We start from the raw sequence: 23,854 nt of genomic DNA, 5'->3' as shown, positions 1-23,854 counted from the left end.
CAGTGTGGATTCTCTGATGTACAGTAAGAGTGGTACACCACTTAAAGGCCTTTCCACATTGATTACATTCATAAGGTTTCTCTCCAGTGTGGATTCTCTGATGTTGAATAAGACCATCCTTCCATGTAAAAGCCTTTCCACATTGATTACATTCATACGGTTTCTCTCCAGTGTGGACCCTCTGATGTTCACCAATACTCTTCCTACATCTGAAAGTCTTTCCACATTGGTTACATTTATAAGGTTTCTCTCCAGTGTGGATTCTCTGATGTTGAACAAGACTATCCTTCCACGTATAAGTCTTTCCACACTGATTACATTTATAAGGCTTCTCTCCACTGTGCATTCTCTGATGTTGAACAAGACTGTCCTTCCGTCTATAAGTCTTTCCACATTGATTACATTTATACAGGTTCTCTCCAGTGTGTATTCTCTGATGTAGAGTCAGACTGTTCCACCATTTATAAGCCTTTCCACATTGATTACATTTATAAGGTTTCTCTCCAGTGTGGATTCTCTGATGTAAAGGAATACTTTTCCTACATCTGAAACTCTTTCCACATTGATTACATTTATAAGGTTTCTCTCCAGTATGGATTCTCCGATGTTGAACAAGACTGGCCTTCTGTGTATAAGTCTTTCCACATTGATTACAATCATATAGTTTATCTCCAGTGTGGATGCTCTGATGTAGAGTAAGACTGTTCCACCATTTAAAAGCCTTTCCACACTGATTACATTTATAAGGTTTCTCTCCATTGTGGGTTCTCTGATGTACAATAAGCTGAGCCTTCTTTTTAAATGTTTTTCCACATTGATTACAGTCATAAGGTTTCTCTCCAGTGTGGATACTCTGATGTAGAGTAAGAGCTCTACTTTCCCTAAAAGCCTTTCCACATTGATTACAGTGATAAGGTTTCTCTCCATTGTGGATTCTCTGATGTAGAGTAAGACTGGTACACCATTTAAAAGCCTTTTCACATTGATTGCATTCATAAGGTGTCTCACCAGTGTGGATTCTCTGATGTACAGTAAGATTCGTAGACCACTTAAAAGCCTTTCCACATTGATTACATTCATAAGGTTTCTCTCCAGTGTGGATTCTCTGATGTTGAACAAGACTATCCTTCCATGTAAAAGTCTTTCCACATTGTTTACATTCATAAGGTTTCTCTCCAGTGTGGGTTCTCTGATGTACAACAAGACGATCTCTCTTTTTAAAAGCCTTTCCACAATGATTACAGTCATATGGTTTCTCTCCAGTGTGTATTCTCTGATGTACAGTAAGACCTCTCCTTTCCCTAAAAGCCTTTCCACATTGATTACAGTCATAAAGTTTCTTTCCAGTGTGAGTTCTCTGATGCTGAACAAGACTGCCTTTACATGTAAACATCTTTCCACAATGGTTACATTTATACTGTTTATCTTCTGTGTGGATTCTCTGATGCAAAATAAAACCAGACTTCCTTGTAAAAGCCTTTCCACATTGATTACATTCATAGGGTTTCTTTCCAGCGTGGATTCCCTCATTTGTTGCACAGATTTCTCTCCGACTGAAGTCAGAGGGACCATGATTCATAATTCTTTCCTCTTGAGTTTCTTCCATAGAAAGGCTTAGCTCTGCAGTAGTTTCCTTCATTTCTAGTCTGATCTCTCCTTCTGGGGGGAAAAAACCCAACAATTAAAAAAATACAGAAACCACACACACACACACACACACACACACACACACACACCCTTCCCTCCATTGGCAGAACATAAACTCAAGTTACTTTCTATTTCATCAAAGAAAAATCTTAAAAGGGCAGAAGTAATCATTTAAAATGCCCTTAGTTTACAACCCAATGATGATTTAATTTACAAAGAACTTTATGCACAATCACACTGGATCTTCATAACAAACCTGTGGCACTAGTAGGGCCATAATTTTTACCACATTCATATCTCAGACCATGAACTCAGAATGGCTGAGTGACTGGACCCAAATCCTAATGGCTGAGACTAGAATTCAAACCCTGTGAATGGCCATACTGTTTAGAGTACTTGATAATTTATCTCCACTTCAATATTTCCATTTCCCTTTCCCTTTCATTGTCTGGACTTTCAATCCTTTCTTCACAGATACAATGCCATTTGGTGCACAAATAGTAAATATTCAAAATATTTCATGACCTAGTCTACTTGCAAGCATAACCTAATTTCCCTGGTGATCACTTTCAATCTTATTTTTTTTTTTGTTGCATTATCTGAGTTCACATGCAGAATACCAACACTTTGTTTTTGTATTTCCCTGAGGTAGAAGAGATTTTGTTCTGAACCATTAATTTTTTGAGATAGCAATTATTTATTTCTTTTAAAAAACTATCATTAAATTCATGTGTTCAATTAGATAAAATTAAAATCCTTCTAAAATACATAATTAAAAGAATGCATGGCATTGCCCATATCTAAAAATATGCATCTGTTACAGTAATTTTAGTTTATCATCCTTTTCTACAAAAGTGGACAGCATACTTCACTACTTTAAAAACATTAATGTTTTTCAACTTGACATCAAATTGTTTCCAGACTTCCAGGAAGGTTCGACATTCATGTGCAAATTATCACAGGCATGCAAAGACCCTCAGTGGCTGTCTATCACTGCACCTGAGTAGTTCTCTCATTCATGTGTTACCTTGTAATCACATCTCATCAAACCTGAAATCACTAGATCAAGATCTCACTTGGGTTTGCATTCTTGTAACGCTGAGGCCAGTCTATTTAAAGACCATGACTGCTAGGCATGCAGAGTACAGGTCATCATGAAATCATCATGGACCACCACAACCTTGCTACTAAAATAGACAACTGCAATGCTAAGGTTGTTTTCTAATTTGAACTTCTCCTTTGTTCATGTTACTCTTCTTCGATCCAGCAGTTCCTCTTTTCTTAAAAAATATATTTAATTTATTTTTTGTTTTCAACACTCATTTCCACAAGATTTTGAGTTCCAAATTTTCTCCCCATCCCTCCCCTCCTCCTCACCAAAACTGGCATGCATTCTGATTACCCCTTCCCCTTGTCTGACCTCCCTTCTATCACATCACCCACCTTTATCTCCTTCCCCCTTACTTTCTTGTAGGGCAATATAACCCACTGCCTATATATCCTATTTCACAGTTGTATGTAAAAGCAAATTTTAACATTTGTTTATAAAACTTTGAGTTCCTAATTCTCTCCCTTCTTCCCTCCCTACCCACCCTCATTGAGAAGGGATGCATTTCAATATAGGTTATACATGTACAGTCATGCAAAACACTTCCTTAACATTCATGTTCTGAAAGACCAAGTATATTTCCCTCCATCCAATCCTGCCCCTCATTTATTCTATTTTCTCCTCTGACCCTGTCTCTTTTCAAAAGTGTTTCCTTCTGACTACCCCCTCTCCCAATCTGTTCTCCCTTCTATCATCTGCCCCTCTTATCCCTTCCCCCCACTTTCCTGTAGGTTAAGATACCCAATTTCCTCCTTAAGCCAAATCCAATGAGAGTAAGGTTCATTCATCTCCTTTCACCCAGCCCCTCTTCCCCTCCATTGTGAAAGCTTTTTTCTTGCCTTTTATGTGAGATAATTTATTCCATTCTATCTTTCCCTTTCTTCTTCTCCCAATATATTCCTCTCTCACCCTTTAATTTTATTATTAGATATCATCTTGTCATATTTAACTCACTCTGTGCCCTCTGCCTATACATATATGTGTGTGTGTGTATGTATATGTATATATATTCCCTCTAACTACCCTAATACTGAGAAAGGTCTCATGAGTTACAAATATCATATTTCCATGTAGGAATGTAAACAGTTCAACTTTATTAAGTTCCTTATGATTTCTCTTTCCTGTTTACTTTTTCATGCTTCTCTTGATTCTTGTATTTGAGAGTCAAATTTTCTATTCAACTCTGATCTTTTCATCAAGAATGTTTGAAAGTCCTATTTCATTTAATATCCAATTTTTCCCCTGAAGGATTATACTCAGTTTTGCTTGGTTTTAATCCTAGCTCCTTTGATCTCCAGAATATCATATTCCAAGTCCTCTGATCCCTTAATCTAGAAGTTGCAAGATCTTGTATTATCCTGATTGTGTTTCCACAATACTCAAATTGTTTCTTTCTGGCTGCTTGCAATATTTTCTCCTTTTATATTGTCTCTCCTGGATCTATTTTCCAGGTCATTGGTTTATCTCTTTTAGTCTGCTTGCAGTATTTTCTCCTTGACCTGGGAACTCTGGCATTTGACTACAATATTCCTATGAGTTTTCCTTTTGGGATCTCTTTCAAGAGGTGATCGGTGGATTCTTTTAATTTCTATTTTACCCTCTAGTTCTGGAATATCAGGACAGTTTCCTTGATAATTTATTGAAAGATGATATCTAGGCTCTTTTTTTTTAATCATGGCTTTCAGATAGTCCAATAATTTTTAAATGATCTTTCCTGGATCTATTTCCTAGGTCAGTGGTTTTCCCAATGAGGTATTTCACATAGTTTTCCATTTTTTCATTCTTTTGGTTCTGATTTATAATTTCTTGATTTCTCATAAAGTCATTAGCTTCCATTTGCTCTATTCTAATTTTTAAGGAATTATTTTCCTTAGTGAGCTTTTGGACCTCCCTTTCCATTTGGTCAATTTTGCTTTTTAAGGCACTCTTCTCTTTATTGGCTTGTTGGAGCTCTTTTACCATTTGGGTTAGTCTATTTTATAAGGGGTTATTTTCTTCAGCATTTTTTTGGGGGGGGGGTCTCCTTTAGCAAGCTGTTAACTTGTTTTTCATGATTTTCTTGCATCATTCTCATTTCTCTTCCCAATTTTTCCTCTACTTCTCTTGCTTGATTTTTCAAATCCTTTTTGAGCTCTTCCATGGCCTGAAACCAATTCATATTTTTCTTGGAGGCTTTTAATGTAGGAGCTTTGACTTTTTTGTCTTCTTCTGGTTGTACATTTTGATCTTCTTTGTCACCAAAGTAAGGTTCTGTAGTCTGAGACTGTCTACATTGTTTGCTCATTTTCCCAGCCAATTACTTGACTTTTGAGCTCTTTGTCAAGGTAGGACTCCGCTTCCAGAATGGAGGGTGCACTGTCCCAAGCTTCAGGGTTGTTTTTTGTTTTTGGCAGCTTTTTTTTTTAATGTTTGATGGTCTTTATTTACAACTTTGTTGGCAAAAAAGGCAGAGGGAAAATTTAAAATGGTTTACAGAGGGCATTCCAGATAATGCTGTCAGTTTAAAAGAGCCTTCATCTTTAATGTCCATCTGATTAATTATCCAAAGAAACCCAACACGGAATCTGCATAAGTAGTCTATTTATGAAGTACAGTGTTCTTATTTTAGGAAGTCTTTTAAAAATATATATATATATATAAATACAAAGGAAATCAAATCACTCACTAAAAATATGCAGTTTAAATGAGGGATATTTTCAATATGTATGTTGTGCTTGGTAATAACACATGCCCAATAAAACTCACAAGTTGGAAAAAAGCAGTTATACTTCCTACTTTGATTATTTGCAAAATCTTTTCTGTAATGACCATTATCTTTCAGATTACTTATGAGTTACTCTGAACTTAATATCAGGTGTAGTCAGGGTCAGAATAAAGGTGATAAGGGTGAATATTCCTTTTTTTTTTTTGGTTGGAGGAACAGTTGCCTTCCCAAAATCAGTGTGAGAAACCACAAACATCCTATTTAAGAATTATAGAGAGGAGAAAAAAAATTAATGTAGTCGATTTCAATTTATGTTGAGCTGAAAACTTTTTTTTCATCTGACTTACTTGTTGTCATTCCTCTAGGTCAAGTGTGTTTAATTCTTCTTCTAGTTCATCCAAATCCTCTCCAGTAAAAAGGTTTTCATCAACAGGAACAGCACCAATAACTCCATTTTCTTGTTTTTCTTCATTATTTTTTTCAAAATCACTTTGTTCTCCATTTTCTGCCCCACCTCCTGAAGCTTCACTGAATTTATTATCATCCTTCTGTACTGAAGTGGGTGTACTGAATCTTTCAAGACTGGCCATAGTAATGCCAGTCTCATCCACATCCTTTGGGATATACTGGCTCAAATCTATATAATTTACTCTTACTAGATCTTCAACTTCATCACCACCTGTTCCTTGAGTGTACCGGATATCATCTGCATCTTCATCATCATTATCAACCACCTCAGGATGAAATTCAAACACTTCATGGCCACTGATCACCAATGCTTTCCCTGCCTTAAAGTCTGCTTTTCTTCTTTCCATATCTTGCTCTAGCTTATCAATCTTTTCTTGTCTTTTCCATTTCTTCCATGCAAGAAAAGACTCTAAAGTGATTTTGGTAACATTTGGTCCTAAAGCAGAACGCTCTCTTTCTATTAGATCTTCTACAGAAATTTCATCTTTTCTTCTTTCTTTTTATCTTTTTTTTTAAATACAAAACCAGGAGGAAGAGCATGATGGTACACATTTATCACCACCTCCAGGGAAAACCCAAAACCAGCCATATTTGTTGTTTTCTTTTTTCTTTCTTTTTTGTTTGTTTCTTTAATTTATTTAATATATTTAGTTTTCAGCATTGATTTTCACAATAGTTTGAATTACAAATTTCTCCCCATTTCTACCCTCCCGCCCACTCCAAGATGGCATATATTCTGGCTGCCCCATTCCCCAGTCAGCCCTCCCATCTGTCACCTGACTCCCTCCCATCCCCCTTTCCCTTCTTCTCTTGTAGGGCAAGATAAATTTCTATGCCCCATTGCCTGTGTATCTTATTTCCTAGGTGCATGCAAAAACTTTTTTTTGTTGTTGTTGTTTTTGAATGTCTGTTTTTAAAACTTTGTGTTCCAAACTCTCTCCCCTCTTCCCTCCCCGCCCACCCTCCCTAAGAAAGCAAGCAATTCAACATAGGCCACATGTGTATCATTATGTAAAACCCTTCCACAATACTCATGTTGTGAAAGATTAACTATGTTTTGCTCCTTCCTAATCCATCTCCCTTTATTGAATTTTCTCCCTTGACTCTGTCCCTTTTTGAAAGTGCTTGTTTTTGACTACCTCCTCCCCCCATCTGCCCTCCCTTCTATCGTCCCCCCTTTTTTATCTTCTTCCTCCTTCTTTCCTGTGGGGTAAGATACCCAGTTGAGTGTGTATGGTATTCCCTCCTCGGGTCAAATCCTATGAGAGCAAGATTTACTCATTCCTCCTCACCTGCACCCTCTTTCCTTCCTAGAGAATGACTTTTTCTTGCCACTTTTATGTGAGATAATTTACCCCATTCTATCTCTCCCTTTCACCCTCTCTCAATATATTCCTCTCTTATCCCTTAATTTGATTTTATTTTTTTAGATATCATCCCTTCATATTCAACTCACCCTGTGCCCTCTGTGTGTGTGTGTGTGTGTGTGTGTGTGTGTACACACACACACATGCACACACACACCAACATATATACATACACAGACACACTCATATGTATATATATGTATACACACACACACACACATACATATATATATATATATATATATATATATATATATATATATGCATATTCCTTTCAGCTACTATGATATTGAGGTCTCATGAATCACACACATCATCTTTCCATGTAGGAATGTAAACAAAACAGTTCAACTTCAGTAAGTCCCTCATGATTTCTCTTTCTTGTTTATCTTTTCATGCTTCTCTTGATTCTTGTGTTTGAAAGTCAAATTTTCTATTCAGCTCTGGTCTTTTCACTGAGAAAGCTTGAAAGTCCTCTATTTTATTGAAAATCCATATTTTGCCTTGGAGCATGATACTCAGTTTTGCTAGGTAGGTGATTCTTGGTTTCAATCCCAGCTCCATCGACCTCTGGAATATCGTATTCCAAGCCCTTCGGTACCTTAATGTGGAAGCTGCCAGATCCTGTGTTATCCTGATTGTTTTTCCACAATACTCAAATTGTTTCTTTCTGGCTACTTGCAGTATTTTCTCCTTGACCTGGGAGCTCTGGAATTTGGCGACAATGTTCCTAGGAGTTTTCTTTTTGGGATCTATTTGAGGAGGCGATCTGTGGATTCTTTCAATTTCAATTTTACCCTCTGGCTGTAGAATATCAGGGCAGTTCTCCTTGATAATTTCTTGAAAGATGATATCTAGGCTCTTTTTTTGATCATGGCTCAGGTAGTCCAATAATTTTTAAATTATCTCTCCTGGACCTATTTTCTAGGTCAGTGGTTTTTCCAATGAGATATTTCACATTGTCTTCCACCTTTTCATTCCTTTGGTTCTGTTTTATAATATCTTGATTTCTCATAAAGTCACTAGCTTCCACTTGCTCCAATCTCATTTTTAAGGTAGTATTTTCTTCAGTGGTCTTTTGGACCTCCTTTTCCATTTGGCTAATTATGCCTTTCAAGGCATTCTTCTCCTCATTGGCTTTTCGGAGCTCTTTTGCCATTTGAGTTAGTCTATTTTTAAAGTGTTGTTTTCTTCAATATTTTTTCAGTATTTTTTTGGGTCTCCTTTAGCAAGTAATGTTGATTTGTTTTTCATGGTTTTCTTGCATCATTCTCATTTCTCGTCCCAATTTTTCCTCTACTTCTCTAACTTGCTTTTCCAAATCCTTTTTGAGCTCTTCCATGGCCTTAGACTAGTTCTTGTTTTTCTTGGAGGCTTTTGACGTAGGCTTTTTGACTTTGTTGACTTCTTCTGGCTGTATGTTTTGGTCTTCTTTGTCACCAAAGAAAGATTCCAAAGGCAAGCAATTTCATATAGGTTACACATGTGTAGTCATGGCAAACATTTCCATAATAGTAATGTTATAAAAGAAAACACAGACAAAAAAAAACCTTATGAAAAATAAAGTTTAAAAAAAAAGCATGCTTCAATCTGTATTCAGACACCATCAGTTCTTTCTCTGGAGATGGAGAGCATTTTTCATCCTAAGTCCTTCAGAGTTGTCATGGATTGTTGTATTGTTGAAAATAGCTAAGTCCTTCACAGCTGATCATCTTACAATATTGCTGTTAATCTGTACTCAGTACATTTCACTTTGTATCAGCTCATGCAAGTCTTTCCAGGCTTTTCTGAGAACATTCTGCTCATCATTTCTTATTCCATCATAATTACATATCACAACTCGTTCAGCCATCCCCCAATTGATGGGCATCCCCATAATTTCTAATTCTTTGCCTACAGAAAAGAGCTGCTATAAATATTTTTGTACATATGGGTCCTCTTCCTTTTTGATTTTTTGTCTCATCTGGGATACAGACCTATTAGTGGTATTGATAGGTCAAAGGGTATGCATGCTTTTACAGCCCTTTGGGCTTAGTTCCATATTGCTCTACAGAATGGTTTAATACATTCAGAATTCTACCAAGAGTACATTAATGTCTCATATCCTCCATATATCCTCCAATATTTGTCATTTACTATTTCTGTCCAATAGGCAATCTAACAATTTTATGAAGTAGAAACTAAGAATTGTTTTAAATTGCATTTTCCAATCAATAGTGAGTTGGAGTATTTTTTATAAGACTATAGATCTCCTAGTCATTGAATGCATGTTCAGGCCTCAGTTCTATTTCTGTCCCTTTCTTGTATTCCATCACCTCTAAGTACTGTAATGGTCATTTAAATTTGAAGATCTTTCGCGCCCAGTAATAGGCCCATATGACCTGCTTACTTCACAGGAAGCCTAAGTCACATGTGGTGGGAGGAGTTTGCTGAATGAGAGGAACTGGAAGGGTGGAGCAAGAAATGCAAAGAATTGTTAGAGCTGAGGGAGAAAGCAGACATGTGCTGGCTGTGCTGTGAGTGTTTGTTGGTGCTACATGCCCAGCAGGGGGTGGGAAGTTTATAGGATGGCTTGGCACCCTGCTGTGATGTCATGTTTCAGATTCTTTGCTGTTATTATAAAGTGGACTTACTGGTTCTGGAATTTGGTTGCTGCTTGGATGGGTCAGGCCTATTGATTTGGGGACTTGGTTCTCTGGTGTCTGAATAAAAGGTTTACTTCTACTTTCTACATGGAGAGTCTCACTTTTTGTGATACAGAACAGCATAGGATATTCACAATTATCATCTATATTGTGATTATTGCCTTGCTAATACATTAGTCACCTTTCTCTGGTTCTAGCCCTGACAGAACTGGACCAGAACCAACATTAAAGATCATGGAGGCTTGTTTCTAGGCTCCTGAAGGGTCTTGTGCTATAGGACAACTGTGGGTCTCTATCTTCCCTCTCCCTAAATTAATGAGGTGGTCACCTACTTGAACCTGGTCCATGATTCTCCAAGATTTGGAACAGAGATTAACCATAGAGATTAGGAAAAGGACTTGGGCTGATGATTTATGCAAAGCTTAACCTTGGAAGACTCCTGAATAAGGCAGCAGCCATCTCTCCTCAGGTGCTGCTAAATGTACAGAGAGAAAATCACAAAACCAGGCTGCCAGATCCACTACCAATTTAGACTACATAATCTTGGCTGGGCCCTCACTGGGGCAAGGCAATCCTTTGCCATCTCTCTGAATAACCCCCTATGCCACTCACCACAGGAGCTCTTCCAAATCTTTTCATTCATTGCCAATCCTTCATCATGGCTTGCTTTCACCCCACTCCCAACAACTAAAAAAAACTGGGCATTTACTGAGGGCTTTCATATCTTCCTCATCTCACTTAAATTAGGTGTCTTCTTCTTTTTGACCCCCATATCACATGGAAAGATTATTCTTCTACTTGCTAAAGAAAATCCCCTTACATGTGGAAATGATCTCACTCTACTCCCTCATCTACCTCCATATATTCCCCTTACAGGATCTCCTTTATTTCACTAATTTTTACTTTCTCACACACTAGTGACCTTTTTCCTATTACCACAAATGAAATCATTTTTCTCTAATCCTTAAAACACTCTCACAAGATCCATGCATGCTCAGGAGATGGTGTCTAATATCTTTCTTCCATTCTCTGGCTAAACTGCTAGAGATGGCCATTTCTATTTGGTGTCTTGAACTCCTTTCCCTGGCTTTCTTTAAAACTCTCTTTTTCCTTTTTCTCTTTCTTTTCTTTTTTTCCTACCCTGCCACAACTCCCAATATATGGCCCAAATTAGACACAAATAGGTATGTCTATGTAAAACTATTCTAGACACATTTCTATTTATCAGTTTTTTCTCTGTATGCAGATAGCATCTTTCATCATTTGTCCTTTGTAGTGATTTTGGGCATTTATAATGGTCAAAAGAAGAAAAAAGGAACTCTGCATGCTAGCTCCCAGTTTCAATGTTCAACTGAAACCCATATCTTGGAATTATCACTAATCCCCAAATTGCTAAAAATTAGTGGTCATTTCTTAATCCTAATCCTTCTGGATTTCTCTGCAGGTTATGACTCTGCCAATCTCCCTCATTTCTTGATCCTCCCCTCTCAAGATTTTAGCAGCATTACGCTCTCTAGGTTCTACTTCTACTGTATCCAAAAGGAAACTCGTCCTTCCCCCAACCCTCCCGTCTTCTTCCATTCCTAATGCTATCCAAGGCATGCTCACAACAGTCCAGGCTCAGAAATGAAATGTCATGCACTCCTCAACTCTCACACATTCACACTCCTGACCTAGATGGTCAACCTGCTGTAAAGTCCTTTTGATTCTACCTTTGTGACTTCTTTCACATATTCCCCTTTCTCTCTCAATATTTTCACTTTTTTGGTTCAGATCCCAATCACCTCACACCTGAGACAGTGTCAGAGCCCGCTGGTTGCTCTATCTGCCTCAGTTCTCCCCCTAGTCCAGTCAATCCTCCATGCAGTTATCAAGTTCATCTTCCCTCTCGACCAACCCTATCACTACCTATTCGATAACGACCAGTGGTTCCCAAGCAAAAGTATCTCTAGGGCAATTAAAGCAATTCATCATCTACCCCTCATCTGCTCTTCCAGTCTTCTTTCACCCAATTTTCCCCCTCCCTCTAATGCATTGGTTTGGGCCTCCTTTCTGTTCCAGGAATAGGATCTTTTACCTCTGGACTCTGTGGGTTTTCCTTGCCATCCTTGTTCCCTAGAATATTCTCCCTGTCTTCCCCCGAATCCCCAGCTAGAGCCCAACTCCCACAGCAATACTTTCTTAGTCCTTAAATTTAAGGCCTTCCCTCTCTTGACTAGCTCCAATTTATCCTGTTCATAGGAGGTTTCTACATAGTTGTTGGCATGCTCTTGGCCCACCAGATTGAAAGCTCCATGGGAGCAGGGGATGTCTCTTGTATTGATTTATGTGCTCAGTCCTTTGTACAGGGTCTGGAATAGAGCAGGCACTTGGCTGTTTGTTGACCTGAAGAAAGTCTAGGAAAGAGCTCATAAAGGATACACTAACCACGTTCTGCACATTCAGGAGAATTCCATGCCCCCAAATTCCAAACAATGACTTTTTTTGGACCATGGATTAATCCCTGGAAGGAACTTGAAATGCCATGGAGTCCAAATCCTTTCTTTTACATATGCAGAAACTGAGGCTCAGAGGTTCAGTGACTGACCGATGAAGCCAATGCTAAGAAATATCTGAAAAAGATTTCCAAATCAGGTCTTTCTGCCCCAAATCTAGTACCTTCTTCATCCTAACACAGAAGCCTCTACATCCTAGCTCCCATATACCTGCTGCCACCTCACTCACCTGGACAGCAGCTCCTCAGGCCTTCTTGCTCCAGCATCCATGATGCTTCCCTTTCCTCAAAGTAAAAGATTACATCTTCTCCGGGAACTGGAAGCCCTGGGCATGGGGAGTTAGTTAGGGATGAGCATGGATAGAAACTTGTCATTCAGTTCTCTTCAGGGAAAGGTGTTCAGAGCCAGAGCTGCTCCATTTTGAGATTAACTCAAATATGTTCACACACGAGTCTGTTCTCACCCACTAGTGCTTGTAATATAAATAATGCAAAACAGAATGGGCCACATTATCTGGTTGTATAATCAGTTCTGAGAAAAAGCCAAACCTCTGCCCCCCATTCTGTCAATTTCCACTCTGGTATAAAATCCTAATTACAAAGATTGATAAAAAGGGTTATTAACCAGCCTCAAGCCTCAGAAACAGGGACCTGGACTAACCAGCTTTTACACTGTTCCCCTATCTTGCTCCTCACTCCATGAAATGTAGGGAAAGCATGTGTACCGTTCATTTGGGGCATCTTTGCCTCTTTGGGTGAGATTCTCCTGCTGGAAAACTCAATAAACCCTAGTTGGCCCAAATTCTATTTCTTGGCCACTCTGTTTTTCCTGGCAATGCCAAGGACATGTAAGCAAGGACCACAGGGTAGTTCCCAGGCATCCTGAAGGACAGTCTGATAGCATTCCTTTTGTGACCTTTGGGGAAAAGTGGGGAAGAAGATCAGGAAACCAGGTTGGAATCAGAAAATCTGGTCTTGGTGCACCTTCTTCATAGAAGGATGGACTCATTGCACACTTTCCATTCTCTAGAAATTAGAGGCAGCTGATGGTGCAGTGGAGAAAGCCCTGGGCCTAGAGTGAGGCATGCCAGGGTCTGAATCCAGCCTCAGACAGCTACTTAGCTGTGTGCCACAGGACAAGTCCTTAAACCCCATTTGCCTCAGTTTCCACAACTGTCAAACGGGGAGAACAGTATCACCCAATTGTGAGGATAAAGTGACATAATATTGTAAAGAAAGCTCCAGGCCCAGCACCTGGCAAATACTAAGTGAGAATAAATGCTTCTTCCCTTCCTTTCCTTTCCCACCATCTGTGCTGGAATTTCAGGGCAATGGGAAGGAAGATTAAGGACAAACTCACTACACAAGGGACGAGTAGAAATTGGGAGCTACAAAATGATGCTGTTAAAAAGAAGAATATTCCAGATCCCAGACCCATCCCAGAGAGGACAGGCTTGTAAGGAAAAGCCTCCTGAGCAGCTTTCAGAGCCTTGGCAGACACAATTCATGGCCAGGTGGAGGTTAGGCCAAATCACCCCTGACATTTCTGAGATTCTTCCACACTAATTTGAAGCTGCCTAGAAGAGGTGAGAGACAGCTTCAGGAGCAACAAGGAAATCCTCAGGTTCCTGTCACACAATGCACAGACTTTTATAGGAAACTCCAGGCAGCTGGACAGGAGAGCAACGCTTTTCTCTCTCTAATAACTGGTCAGTGCTCCCAACCCTGCACACCAGGGGATGAAGACATTCCTTTGCAGACTCAGTGTTACCATTGGAGGTGTCCTTACCCAGGGAGAGCAGGTTCCGGGCATTCTCCAGCATGACTCCCTTGTACAACTCCTTCTGAGCATGGTCCAAGAGGCCCCACTCCTCCTGGGTGAAGTCCACAGCCACATCCTTGAATGTCACCAACCCCTAAATCATTAAAAGTCACAGAATGTAGAGCTGAAGGACACTTCAGATTTTAATAGTCCAACCCTCATTAATTTACAAAATAAACTGAAGCCCAGAGAAGGGATTTGCTAGAAAGTCAGACCCTTTATGAGAATCAGAATCAACTTCTAAAACCACGGTCATCAAGAGCCCAACTGAATTTTGAGAAAAGCATTTTCCATGATCAGTTAGAATAAAACTGAGGAGTATTTTCCTCTGAAATGCATCTTCCTGTGGAATCAGGGAGAGAGTTTGTGTTCTATCTGTGAGGTAGATGGATCTGTGGGGTGCATGAGAGAGGGTGATGAAGACATTCAGAACTGATATAAGTGAGATATTCTTTTTAAAATATTATTTTTTAATCTCTTATGTACACATGCATGGTAAACTGCAGAATTTATTACCTTTCATATTGAATGGAGTTATTGGAAGATTTACTTAAATCCAAAGGACACAGAGACCAAAGCACATGGATCACAGGAAGGGAAGCCTCAGACCAAATCTATATAATATATGCTTATATCTGTGTGTGTGTGTGCATACACATAGGCACGTGAATGTATGATAACACTTTCTATAACAAATAGATCTCATATGTACAAAATGATTTGCATGTTATCTCCTCCACAAGAATATGCGCTCCTTAGGATTAGGGACTGGATTTTACCTTTTTCAAAAAATATATTTTATTTATAATTCAGAGAACAAAATAAGTATTTCCATAAGAGTAAAATGAAAAAGAAATGATTGTACATGAAATTGGAAATCTACCACGTACAACTTGGTATTTCTCAAAATATATAAAATTTCTTTTCTTCTTATCCCCCCTCCCCCACAACACTAGAGATGGCTACCATGTATATAAATGACTGCATGTATATATATGCATGTATATGTCTTTATATATATGTAAATGCACACATATTTGTATTTAAACTTGTTCCTTATATACTATTATTTGTCAGTTCTTTTTCTGGATGTAGATAGCGTCACTCTTTACATGCCCTTTATTTTTCATTTGTGTCTTTATAATAGTCAGACTAACTCATTTGCTCAAACTCTTCCAAACACAACAGTGCTGTTACTGTATACTTGTTCTCTTGGTTCTGCTCACTTTACTCTTAGTCACTTTGTGCAAGTCTTTCCAGGCCTTTCTAAGATCGCTGAGCTCATCCTTTCTTATAGCACAGTAGCATTCCATCACAACCACACAGCACAACCCAATCAACCCTTCCCCAAATGATGGGGATCCCTGAACTTTTCAGTTCTTTGTCACCACAAAGCGAGTTGCTGTCAACATCTCAATCACATTCAAAGTCATAATAACTGTCTGTGAATTTCTTTCCATCTTATTTTTACTCACGATTTTCTTTCTCAGGGTCTATTTTTACTCTTTCCTTTTTACCTTATCTTCTCCCCCATCCACTTACCTCCCCCATTCACCAATGCCTCCAAGAGTCCCCTGATTCCTTCCCCCCCAATTTCAATCTGTAAGGCCTGCAAACACCCCCCCATCCTCTCCCCAACCCTCCTAAATCCCTCGTGCTCTGAAAAGTCCCTCCCCGACCCTGGTTTCCAATTTTCTCACCTCTCTACATGCTCAGACTTCAACACCCTTGCACATGTACAAGATGTTTCTTTTTCAACCAAGATGAGTAAGGCGCCAACATTACCAGCCCTCCACTCCTACTTGCTTCCTAAGAGTTCTTCTTCTCACTCTCCCTTTTTCCAATATCATTTCTCCCTTTAGACTTTTCCTACCCAGTGTTTTTTAATCATCATCCCATCATACACAACTCAGCCACAACCTTTCTTTCAAACTACGTTAGTAATGAAGACACTTTTAAGAACACTGATAACTTTTTCATGTCTATGTAATAAGTAACAGTTTGACCTTAATAGGGACCTAATAATGTTTTCCTTATATTTCTTTTGGATATTTTATATTGAATCTTCCAATAAGTTTTGCTCTTTATATTATAATAAGGCATTTTTAGTCAAGTAAAATAGAATGAGGAAAAATTAGAAAAAAAAGCAATTCAAGAAAATTCTGGAAAGAAACATCACCAATTAGAAAGAGGGATAGAAAATCTTAAAGAAGAAAATAACTCCCTGAAGACTAGTATTTGGCAAGTAGGATTGAACGACGTGATAAGACCCCAAGATGTAACAAAGCTAGAAAAATAGAACAGAATCTGAAACATCTCATTAGGAAAACAATTGACCTGGAGAACAGATCAAGGAGAGACAATATCTGAACTTTCAGGCTACCAGAAAGTTGTGGTCAAAAAAGGAATCTCGATACACTATTCCAAGAAGTTATTAAAGAAAATCGCCCTGCAGTTCTAAAACAAGAAGGTAAGGTAGAGATAGAAAGAATCCACTGATCAGCCCCCGGAAAAGATCCTAGGAAGAAAACTTAGAGGAATGTCATAGCTAACCTTCAAAATTCTGTGGTTAAAGAGAAAAGATAATTAGGGAAAAAGGAAAAGAAGTTCTATGTTCTAAAGTGATGGTAGCAGCTCTTTATGGTGGCAAAGAACTAGAAATTGCGTGGAAATTACGTGTACAGAATAATTTTACGGATACATATACACGTATCTGTGTCTAATGGTAGCCTCCTCTAGGGCAGAGGCTGGGGGTATAGGAAGAAAAAAGAAATTTACATGACAATTTTATTGTATGTTGGAAAGGAGTAGCAAGTTGTGCATAGTCGATTTGCATTTTCAAGTACAGTCATCCTTTTATTGTACTATGTTTTGGAAATGCTTGTTTTATTTCATAAATTAAAATTTAATAATGATTAAAAAAACAAAAATAAAACCAAGACTGCAACCTCCAGGCCTGGTTATGGTTACATATAATTACCAATTCAATTTAGAAAAAAAATACCCTACAAGCACCCAGGAGAAAGACTTTCACACACAATGGGAAGGCCTTCTGAATCATGCAACACTAACGCAAACCCAGTAGAGAGGAGGAGGTAACTGAAGAATGTGTTCCAGAGCAGCACTTTTGAAATTGTGGGTTGGGACTCCACACAGGGTCAGGTAACTAAATGCGGGGGGTCGCAAAAATTAGGCAACAGTGAAAGGTTTCTGAATACCCAACAAGCAAAAATTAATTTGTGATCAAACAGGTAATGAATCCAAGGAGTTGCTGGCAGTGCTTGCCCATGCTGCTTTGAGCATCTTCACTGTAGCCTTGGTTCTGAACACACAACATGTGTACTTTGCACTGCACACACTGTCACGACATGCAAAGCCAATGAACACTGCCAGAAACACCACAGCTCAGACAGGAGACTACTGGATGTTATGAAATCAAAAGGTCACTCCACTCTGAAAAATATTGAAGAGGCTCTATGTGCTGCAATATCCAATATTCTGCCAAGATTTAATTCTTTATGTAAAAATAAACAAACACATCCATCTGCTTAGTATGCAAATGGGCCTTCATCTTTGGTAATGATAAAATTATATGTATACCAAAGAAATGCTCTAAAATAAATTACTGTAAGATTTATTATCAGTAAATGCTTCAATTTATATACCTGTTTTATAGACCCAGCATCTCATAAAATTTCTCAGTTGCAAAGAGTGGAAAAAGTTTTAGAAGCCCTGTTCCAGAGCACTCTGGAGCCCAGGATGACCCATCCTGCAGATGGGAGCCTAACAACATGGGCCAAAAAGAGGATGTTCAATAATGAAGAAGAGCTGGAAACATTTCTAGAAAGAAAACCAGAAAGGAAGAGATTATTTGCTTCTGAAACACCCACACTAAAGAAATGCAGGAGCAGTGAATAAATGTGGACAACAACAGACAGACCAGGAAGACATTTCTTTCTAAAAGCCCACAGGCAGAAAGGGATGAAGGAGGAACTCTGGGGGCAGAGGATGACAGGGGGGATTATGGACAGAGTCTTCTGACATCCTGCCTGCAGAAGGTCCTTTGGTGGCTCCACATGACAACAAGGGAAGATTCAGGAAAGAGAGGAGGGGATGACAACAGGAGAAGAAGAGAGTGATGTGACAAGGTTCTCCTCAAGGACTAGAAATTGTCATTTCCATCCCAAATACATTTATTGAACACCCATCATGTACCGGCACAATGCTCAGCACTGGGGATAGAAAAAGAGGCAAAAGGGAGCCCCTACCCTCAAGGAGTTCAGCATCCAATGGGGGAGACATCAAGCAAACCAATATAAACAAATCAAGCCAAGTCCAGGACAAATAGGCCATAATTAGAGGAGGGAAGGAGTAAGAATTCAGAGGAGTGAGGGAATACTTCCTGCAGCTTTTCAGTTGTTGGTTGGGACTTAAAGAAAGACAGTGAGGCCAGGAGTCTGAGCTGGGCAGGGAGAGTATTCCAGGCATGGGGACAACCATTGAAAATGCCTAGAGCTGAGAGAAGCCAGGAGGGCAGGGCCACTAGGTCAAGGATATATGTTGGGGAGTAAGCTGCCAGAAGACTGGAAAGGTTGGGGTGGGGGGTAGGTAGCTCCTAAACGGCTTTGAAAGGCAACAAGAGCATTTTCTATTTGATCCTGGAGGCAATAAAAAGGAATCCACAGGAATTTATTGAAGAGGGCAGGGACTTGGTCAGAACTACAGGAAATTGCAGGAAATGACCAGTGGCTGAATGGGGAATGGCTTGGAGGGGGGAGAGCTTTGAGGGCGGCAGACCTACCAGTAGGCTATGTTAATAGACCAGGCATGAGGTGATGGGGCCACGCATGAGAAAGGTGGCAGGGAGAGGAGAGAAGGTGTATGGTCTAGAGATGGTGCAAAGGTAACACTGATGGGCCATTGCACCATATTGGATGTGTGGGCTAAGAGATACAAAGGAGGCTGGGATGATTGACAGAAAATTGTTCACAAAGTGACAGAAATTGTTAATACCAGATGTAATGTGGATTGCCACTCCCTTAAATGACCCTCGGAATGTCAGCATTTCAGTATTGTCCTCACCTTCCTACTCTTAAGACAGTTATTTTGGATTAAATTGAGCTCAACCACACATTAAATCCCCCCTCTAGGGAAGTTTCCTCGTGCGAAGCCCAGCCCAAGCTAGACCTCAGCTTCTACTTGCTCCCTCACACTGGGATTCATGGCAGGAAGGGCAGAGCAGCTGGAATGAGATGGCTTTTCTGGCCTGGATGGCCAAGGGCCACTGGGGTCTCATGACCAGCGTTTGCTACTTCATATAGCCTTCTCCCTCTGTCCTCCTAAAACTATAAAAACTTTTTGATGGGTTTCTTTGTTTGGGAAATACCCCTGACATCCCCCAGGTAGTAGGTTTGCTACCTTGTTATCTCAATTAAAGGCACTTTATTCCTCAACTCATGCCTTTGATTGATTTCAGGACTTGACAACTCCTGGGTGGGGATGGGAAGATGGTGATGCCCTCTACAGTAATAAGGAAAGGAGGGGTGAGACAGTGTGTATGTGTGTGTGTGTGTGTGTGTGTGTGTGTGTCTGGGGTAAAAATCAAAAGCTCTGTTTGTGATATATTAAATTTCAGATGTCTATTGGTCATCCAGTTTGAGATATCTGTTAGGAAATTAGACATACAAGACTGGAGGTCAGCAGAGAGACTGGGCCAGGAAGGGTCCATTTGAGAACCATCAGCACAGAGACTGTGATGACATGGGTGGGAGCTGATGAAATCGCCAAGGAAAGTAGTATAGAAGGAAAAGGGAAGAGGACCAGGGACAGACCCCCAAGGGACACCTATGAACAGAGGGTTTGATCTCAGGAAGACCCAGGAAAGACAGAGAAGTAGTCAGATAGGTCCGAGGAAAACCAGGAGAGAGTGGGGTCCTAAAAGCCTAGGGGGAAGAGAGTATCATGGAGGAAAGAGTGATCACCAGGGTCAGAGGCTGGAGAGAGGTCAAGGAGAATGAGGATGGAGGTCACCTCTGTGGTCTCGAAAAGAGAAGAGCACAGAAGAGTAGGTGAGGGGGAGGGGCCTTTGAAGGTGAGAGGGGGAAAGGTGTGTCACACCTGGGCAAGAGGGGAGCATAGTCCATCGTAGGCTGCACCAGTCCAGACTGGGCCCCAGAAAGAAATCAGAGGTGGCTGAGGCAGCCTGTGGCCCTATTAGCCCACACATGGTAAAGGGTCAGATAACTGATTAGAAGGAGATTACAGGGTCCCTGTTCTGGCACTGGGGGCTCTGTTACTTTGACCATATTTGGATCTGGGTCCCACACCTGGGTAGCAAACCCCAGTGTGAGGAGGAACACACAAGAGTTTGGAACTGCTAGGGAGTGGGACCCCTCTTCATAGCTCCAGGGCAGAAAAGAATGCTTGTGGTCACTCACAGGCCAGGAGAGAAGGCAACACACCCCTCCTTAGCTCCTACCACCTTGGCAGAACTGCAAACTTACAGTGAGCCCTCCACCCTGAAAGCAGAGCCCCACTTTAGGAATGAGTTTAATGTCAAGGAATGCGCTGGAAAAATGAGCAAAGAACAGAAAAATTCTGACTAGAGAAAGTTACTATGGTGACAAGAAAGATTAAAAACCACACTGGGAGGATGACATCTATGTCAAGACTCCTTACATCCAAAGCCTCAAAAACTAAGTGGAACAAGACATGGAAGAGCTGAACAAGGATTTTAAAAAACCATTACGAGAAGTAGAGAAGAAATTGGGAAAAGAAATGAGAGGGATGCAAGAAAATCATAAAAAAAGAGTCAAAGGCTTAGCAAAGGAGGCACCAAAAATGCTGAGGAAAAGCACTTCTTGAAATGTAGAATTGGCCAAGTGGAAAAGGGGGCACAAAATTTCAGTGAAGAAAACAATTCCTTGGAAGATAGAATCAAGCAAGACGAAGCTACTGACTGTAGGAAACAGGAGGAAACAGTCGAACAAAATGGAAAAAACAAAGGAAGGCAATGGGAAAGGCCTTTCCAACAGCGCTCTCCCGTGACTGGAACATTCTTAATCCTAACTCTAACCAGACCCTAAATGCCTGCTTTGGGCTTCCTGCAAGTCTCAGCTAAAATTTCACTTTGTGAGAAAATTATTTTTCTGGTCCCCAAAATTGGTAGAGCTTTTCCTCTCAGAGTCAACACCATTTTATACTAGGCAAAGCTTGTTTGTACGGTGCTGCTGAGTTGTTGGGGAAGTTAAGTGGCACTGTGGATAGAGTGCTGGCCCTGGTCTCAGGAGGACCTGAGCTCAATTCTTGACTCGGACACTGGCTGTATAACCCTGGAGAAGTCACTGAACCCTGCTTGCCTCAGTTTCCTCATGTGTCAAATAAGCTGGAGAAAGAAACGGCAAACAACTCCACTGGCCTTGCTAAGAATATTGTGCATGAGGACTTAGTGCTCCACATACCAAAGAGCCAGGGAATCAGTTTAAAGCAGAGGAGCAGAGAGCAGGGCAGTGTTATTACTACCTGATTCAATTGCATGCCTGTTTTTGTAAAGAAATGTTCCACGAGGACCACACTTAAGGCTTCACAGACCATCCCCTGTGTCTATGGTAATGGCCTCATTGGCTGATGTCTGTGCACAGACTGCACTCACCTGGAGAGGAGGGCTGCTGCTCCCAGGGGCCATTCCCTCTGGCTCCAGGCTCCGTGCTGGGGTCAGGCCTTGGTCCTCTGCAGACTGAGCTCGGCAGGAAGAAGGATCCCAGAGAGGGAGAGGTCTTGCCCTTCTCTTCCCAGGCAGCAGGCTGGCCTACAGGGATTTATAGGGTGAGGCCCCACAGGAGTCACAAAGGCCCTGGCCCTGCCCTCAGGTGAGAGACTCCACCCTACAGAGGGAGGCAGGAAGCAGGGAGGGTCAGGCTTGAAATGAAGAAGGTCTGAAATAGGAAGACAACTTCCCTCTCTCTTTTACTCCTTTTATGCCCCGCCTCCTTATTCTCCCACAAAGACCCAAGGGACAGAGGGAGCTTGGGATCCCAGATGGGATGAAACCATTCAGAGCCTTGATGACTCCTGAGTTCTCCCTCCACATGGTCCCCTGCCCTCCCTGTATCCCCTCTCCCTGACTCACAGACACATTATCCAGACTACAGACTGACTGCTGCATCTAGGAGGGAAGCTAGGGAAGGTTGAGGAGGAGGAGGGCCACCCTGGAGCCACCAGGGAATGATCAGAGGAAGCCTGAGGCTGGGAGACAAAATCCAGTCTCGAATGAAGCCTCCTGGCAGGGGGCCTGAGGCAGGGTGGCAGGAAGCCTGGGGAAGGGGAGCAGGGGTGAGGTCTGGGAGGCAAGACAATCTCACATAGCTCATGGAGGGAGGTCAGTGACACGGCAGCAACAGGGGGCTCCAGGGGGACACTGAGCCTGGGGAAGCAGGATGACTGTGTCCTGAGGTCTAACTAGGGGCTGGGGAGGATTGTTGGGACCTCCTGGGAGAGCTTAGGCTTGGAATCCCTAAAGGGAAACTGGAGACAGGGAGCCACAGGCCTGGGATCTCACAGGGAACCAGCCTCAGAGCCATGGGTGCAGATAAGGGGGACCAGGAGAGAGCTTTGGTAACTGTCTCCAAGCCTGGGTAGGCAGGTAGAAAGGTAGGATTCTGGGATCTCCAAAGGAGCAGGATCTGAAGGCCAGACAAGGGAATTTCTAACCAGGAGGTTAGAGATTAGGGGACAGGGAGGCAGGACACGTGTGGCCTCATAGGAAGGCTGAAATCAGGACTCCAGGAATCCTAGGGGCAAAGTCTGAAGTCTGGAAAAGTGTTATCCAGTGATAAATCTGGGGAAGGTGAGCCAGGAATTTAGGGAGTGATGGGGGTGTCTGGAAAAGATCTAGGGGCAGGGAGCTCATCCGGCAGCCGGGCTGGGGAGGAAAGTGTGCTCCTGGCAGACCTGGCGGACACTCACCATGTGGTCAGAGGAGGAGAAGGAGACCGAATTGCCCGGGCAGCCAGGAAATCGGGGGCGGGGTGGCGCGCTCTGGCTCAGACCTACCTGGGACCTGCAAGCACACAGCCGGCGTCCAGCCGGCGGAGCGATCTCAGATCTCAGGGAAGAAAGAAAAGAAATCTGAAGTCCAGGGAAGGCAGAGAGATCTGGGATCCCGGGGAGGAAGAAAAGAGATTTGAAGTCCAGGGAAAGCAGAGCAGTCTGGGCTCAAAGACTTCCTGCTTCTTGTCCTGCCCACTCTTCGAAGGTCTTCCTTTTCCCAATAGCACCGCCCTGTCCAGCCTCTGAGGCCCCCAGGAGGGCGGGGCTCTTTCCTCCAATCACACCCAGGGCTAGGACTCAGAGACTCCGCCCGCCATTCCCCACTAAGCCCTGCCCTCCATCACATGCAATGCCTTTCCCAGTGCAATGAGCTCCTCCTCTGCCCTAAACTCCTCCCAGGCTTCCAAACTCCACCCAGAGCTCAAACTCCACCTGGGCCACCACCCACCAGGCTGCCCATCTCTGAGAGCTCCTCCTCTCCCGTGCATCTACCCCCTCCCCTCCTCCCTCCCTCCCAGACTCCCCGCCTCCTCTTCCTGAGGAGAAAGACT

General features: G+C 41.6%; 1 protein-coding gene and 1 pseudogene across 1 annotated transcript; both read right to left on the bottom strand.

Moving 5' to 3' along the window:
* Positions 1-88: 88 nt before the first annotated feature.
* Positions 89-23,295, bottom strand: LOC118829302 (zinc finger protein 883-like; the record flags this gene model as incomplete). Its single annotated transcript, XM_036736313.1, has 5 exons — positions 23,220-23,295; positions 21,907-22,138; positions 14,223-14,349; positions 12,664-12,759; positions 89-1,659 (listed from the first exon to the last, which is right to left on the bottom strand). Coding segments are annotated over exons 2-5 (1,827 nt in total), but the record flags the coding sequence as incomplete, so codon positions are not given.
* On the bottom strand, positions 5,812-12,606 carry LOC118845856 (annotated as a pseudogene).
* Positions 23,296-23,854: the final 559 nt, after the last annotated feature.

This window comes from Trichosurus vulpecula, chromosome 1 (genome assembly GCF_011100635.1).
Source record: "Trichosurus vulpecula isolate mTriVul1 chromosome 1, mTriVul1.pri, whole genome shotgun sequence".
Lineage (NCBI taxonomy): Eukaryota > Metazoa > Chordata > Mammalia > Diprotodontia > Phalangeridae > Trichosurus > Trichosurus vulpecula.
The sequence above is the reverse complement of the archived record's forward strand: the minus strand, read 5'-3'. Positions and strand labels throughout refer to the sequence as shown.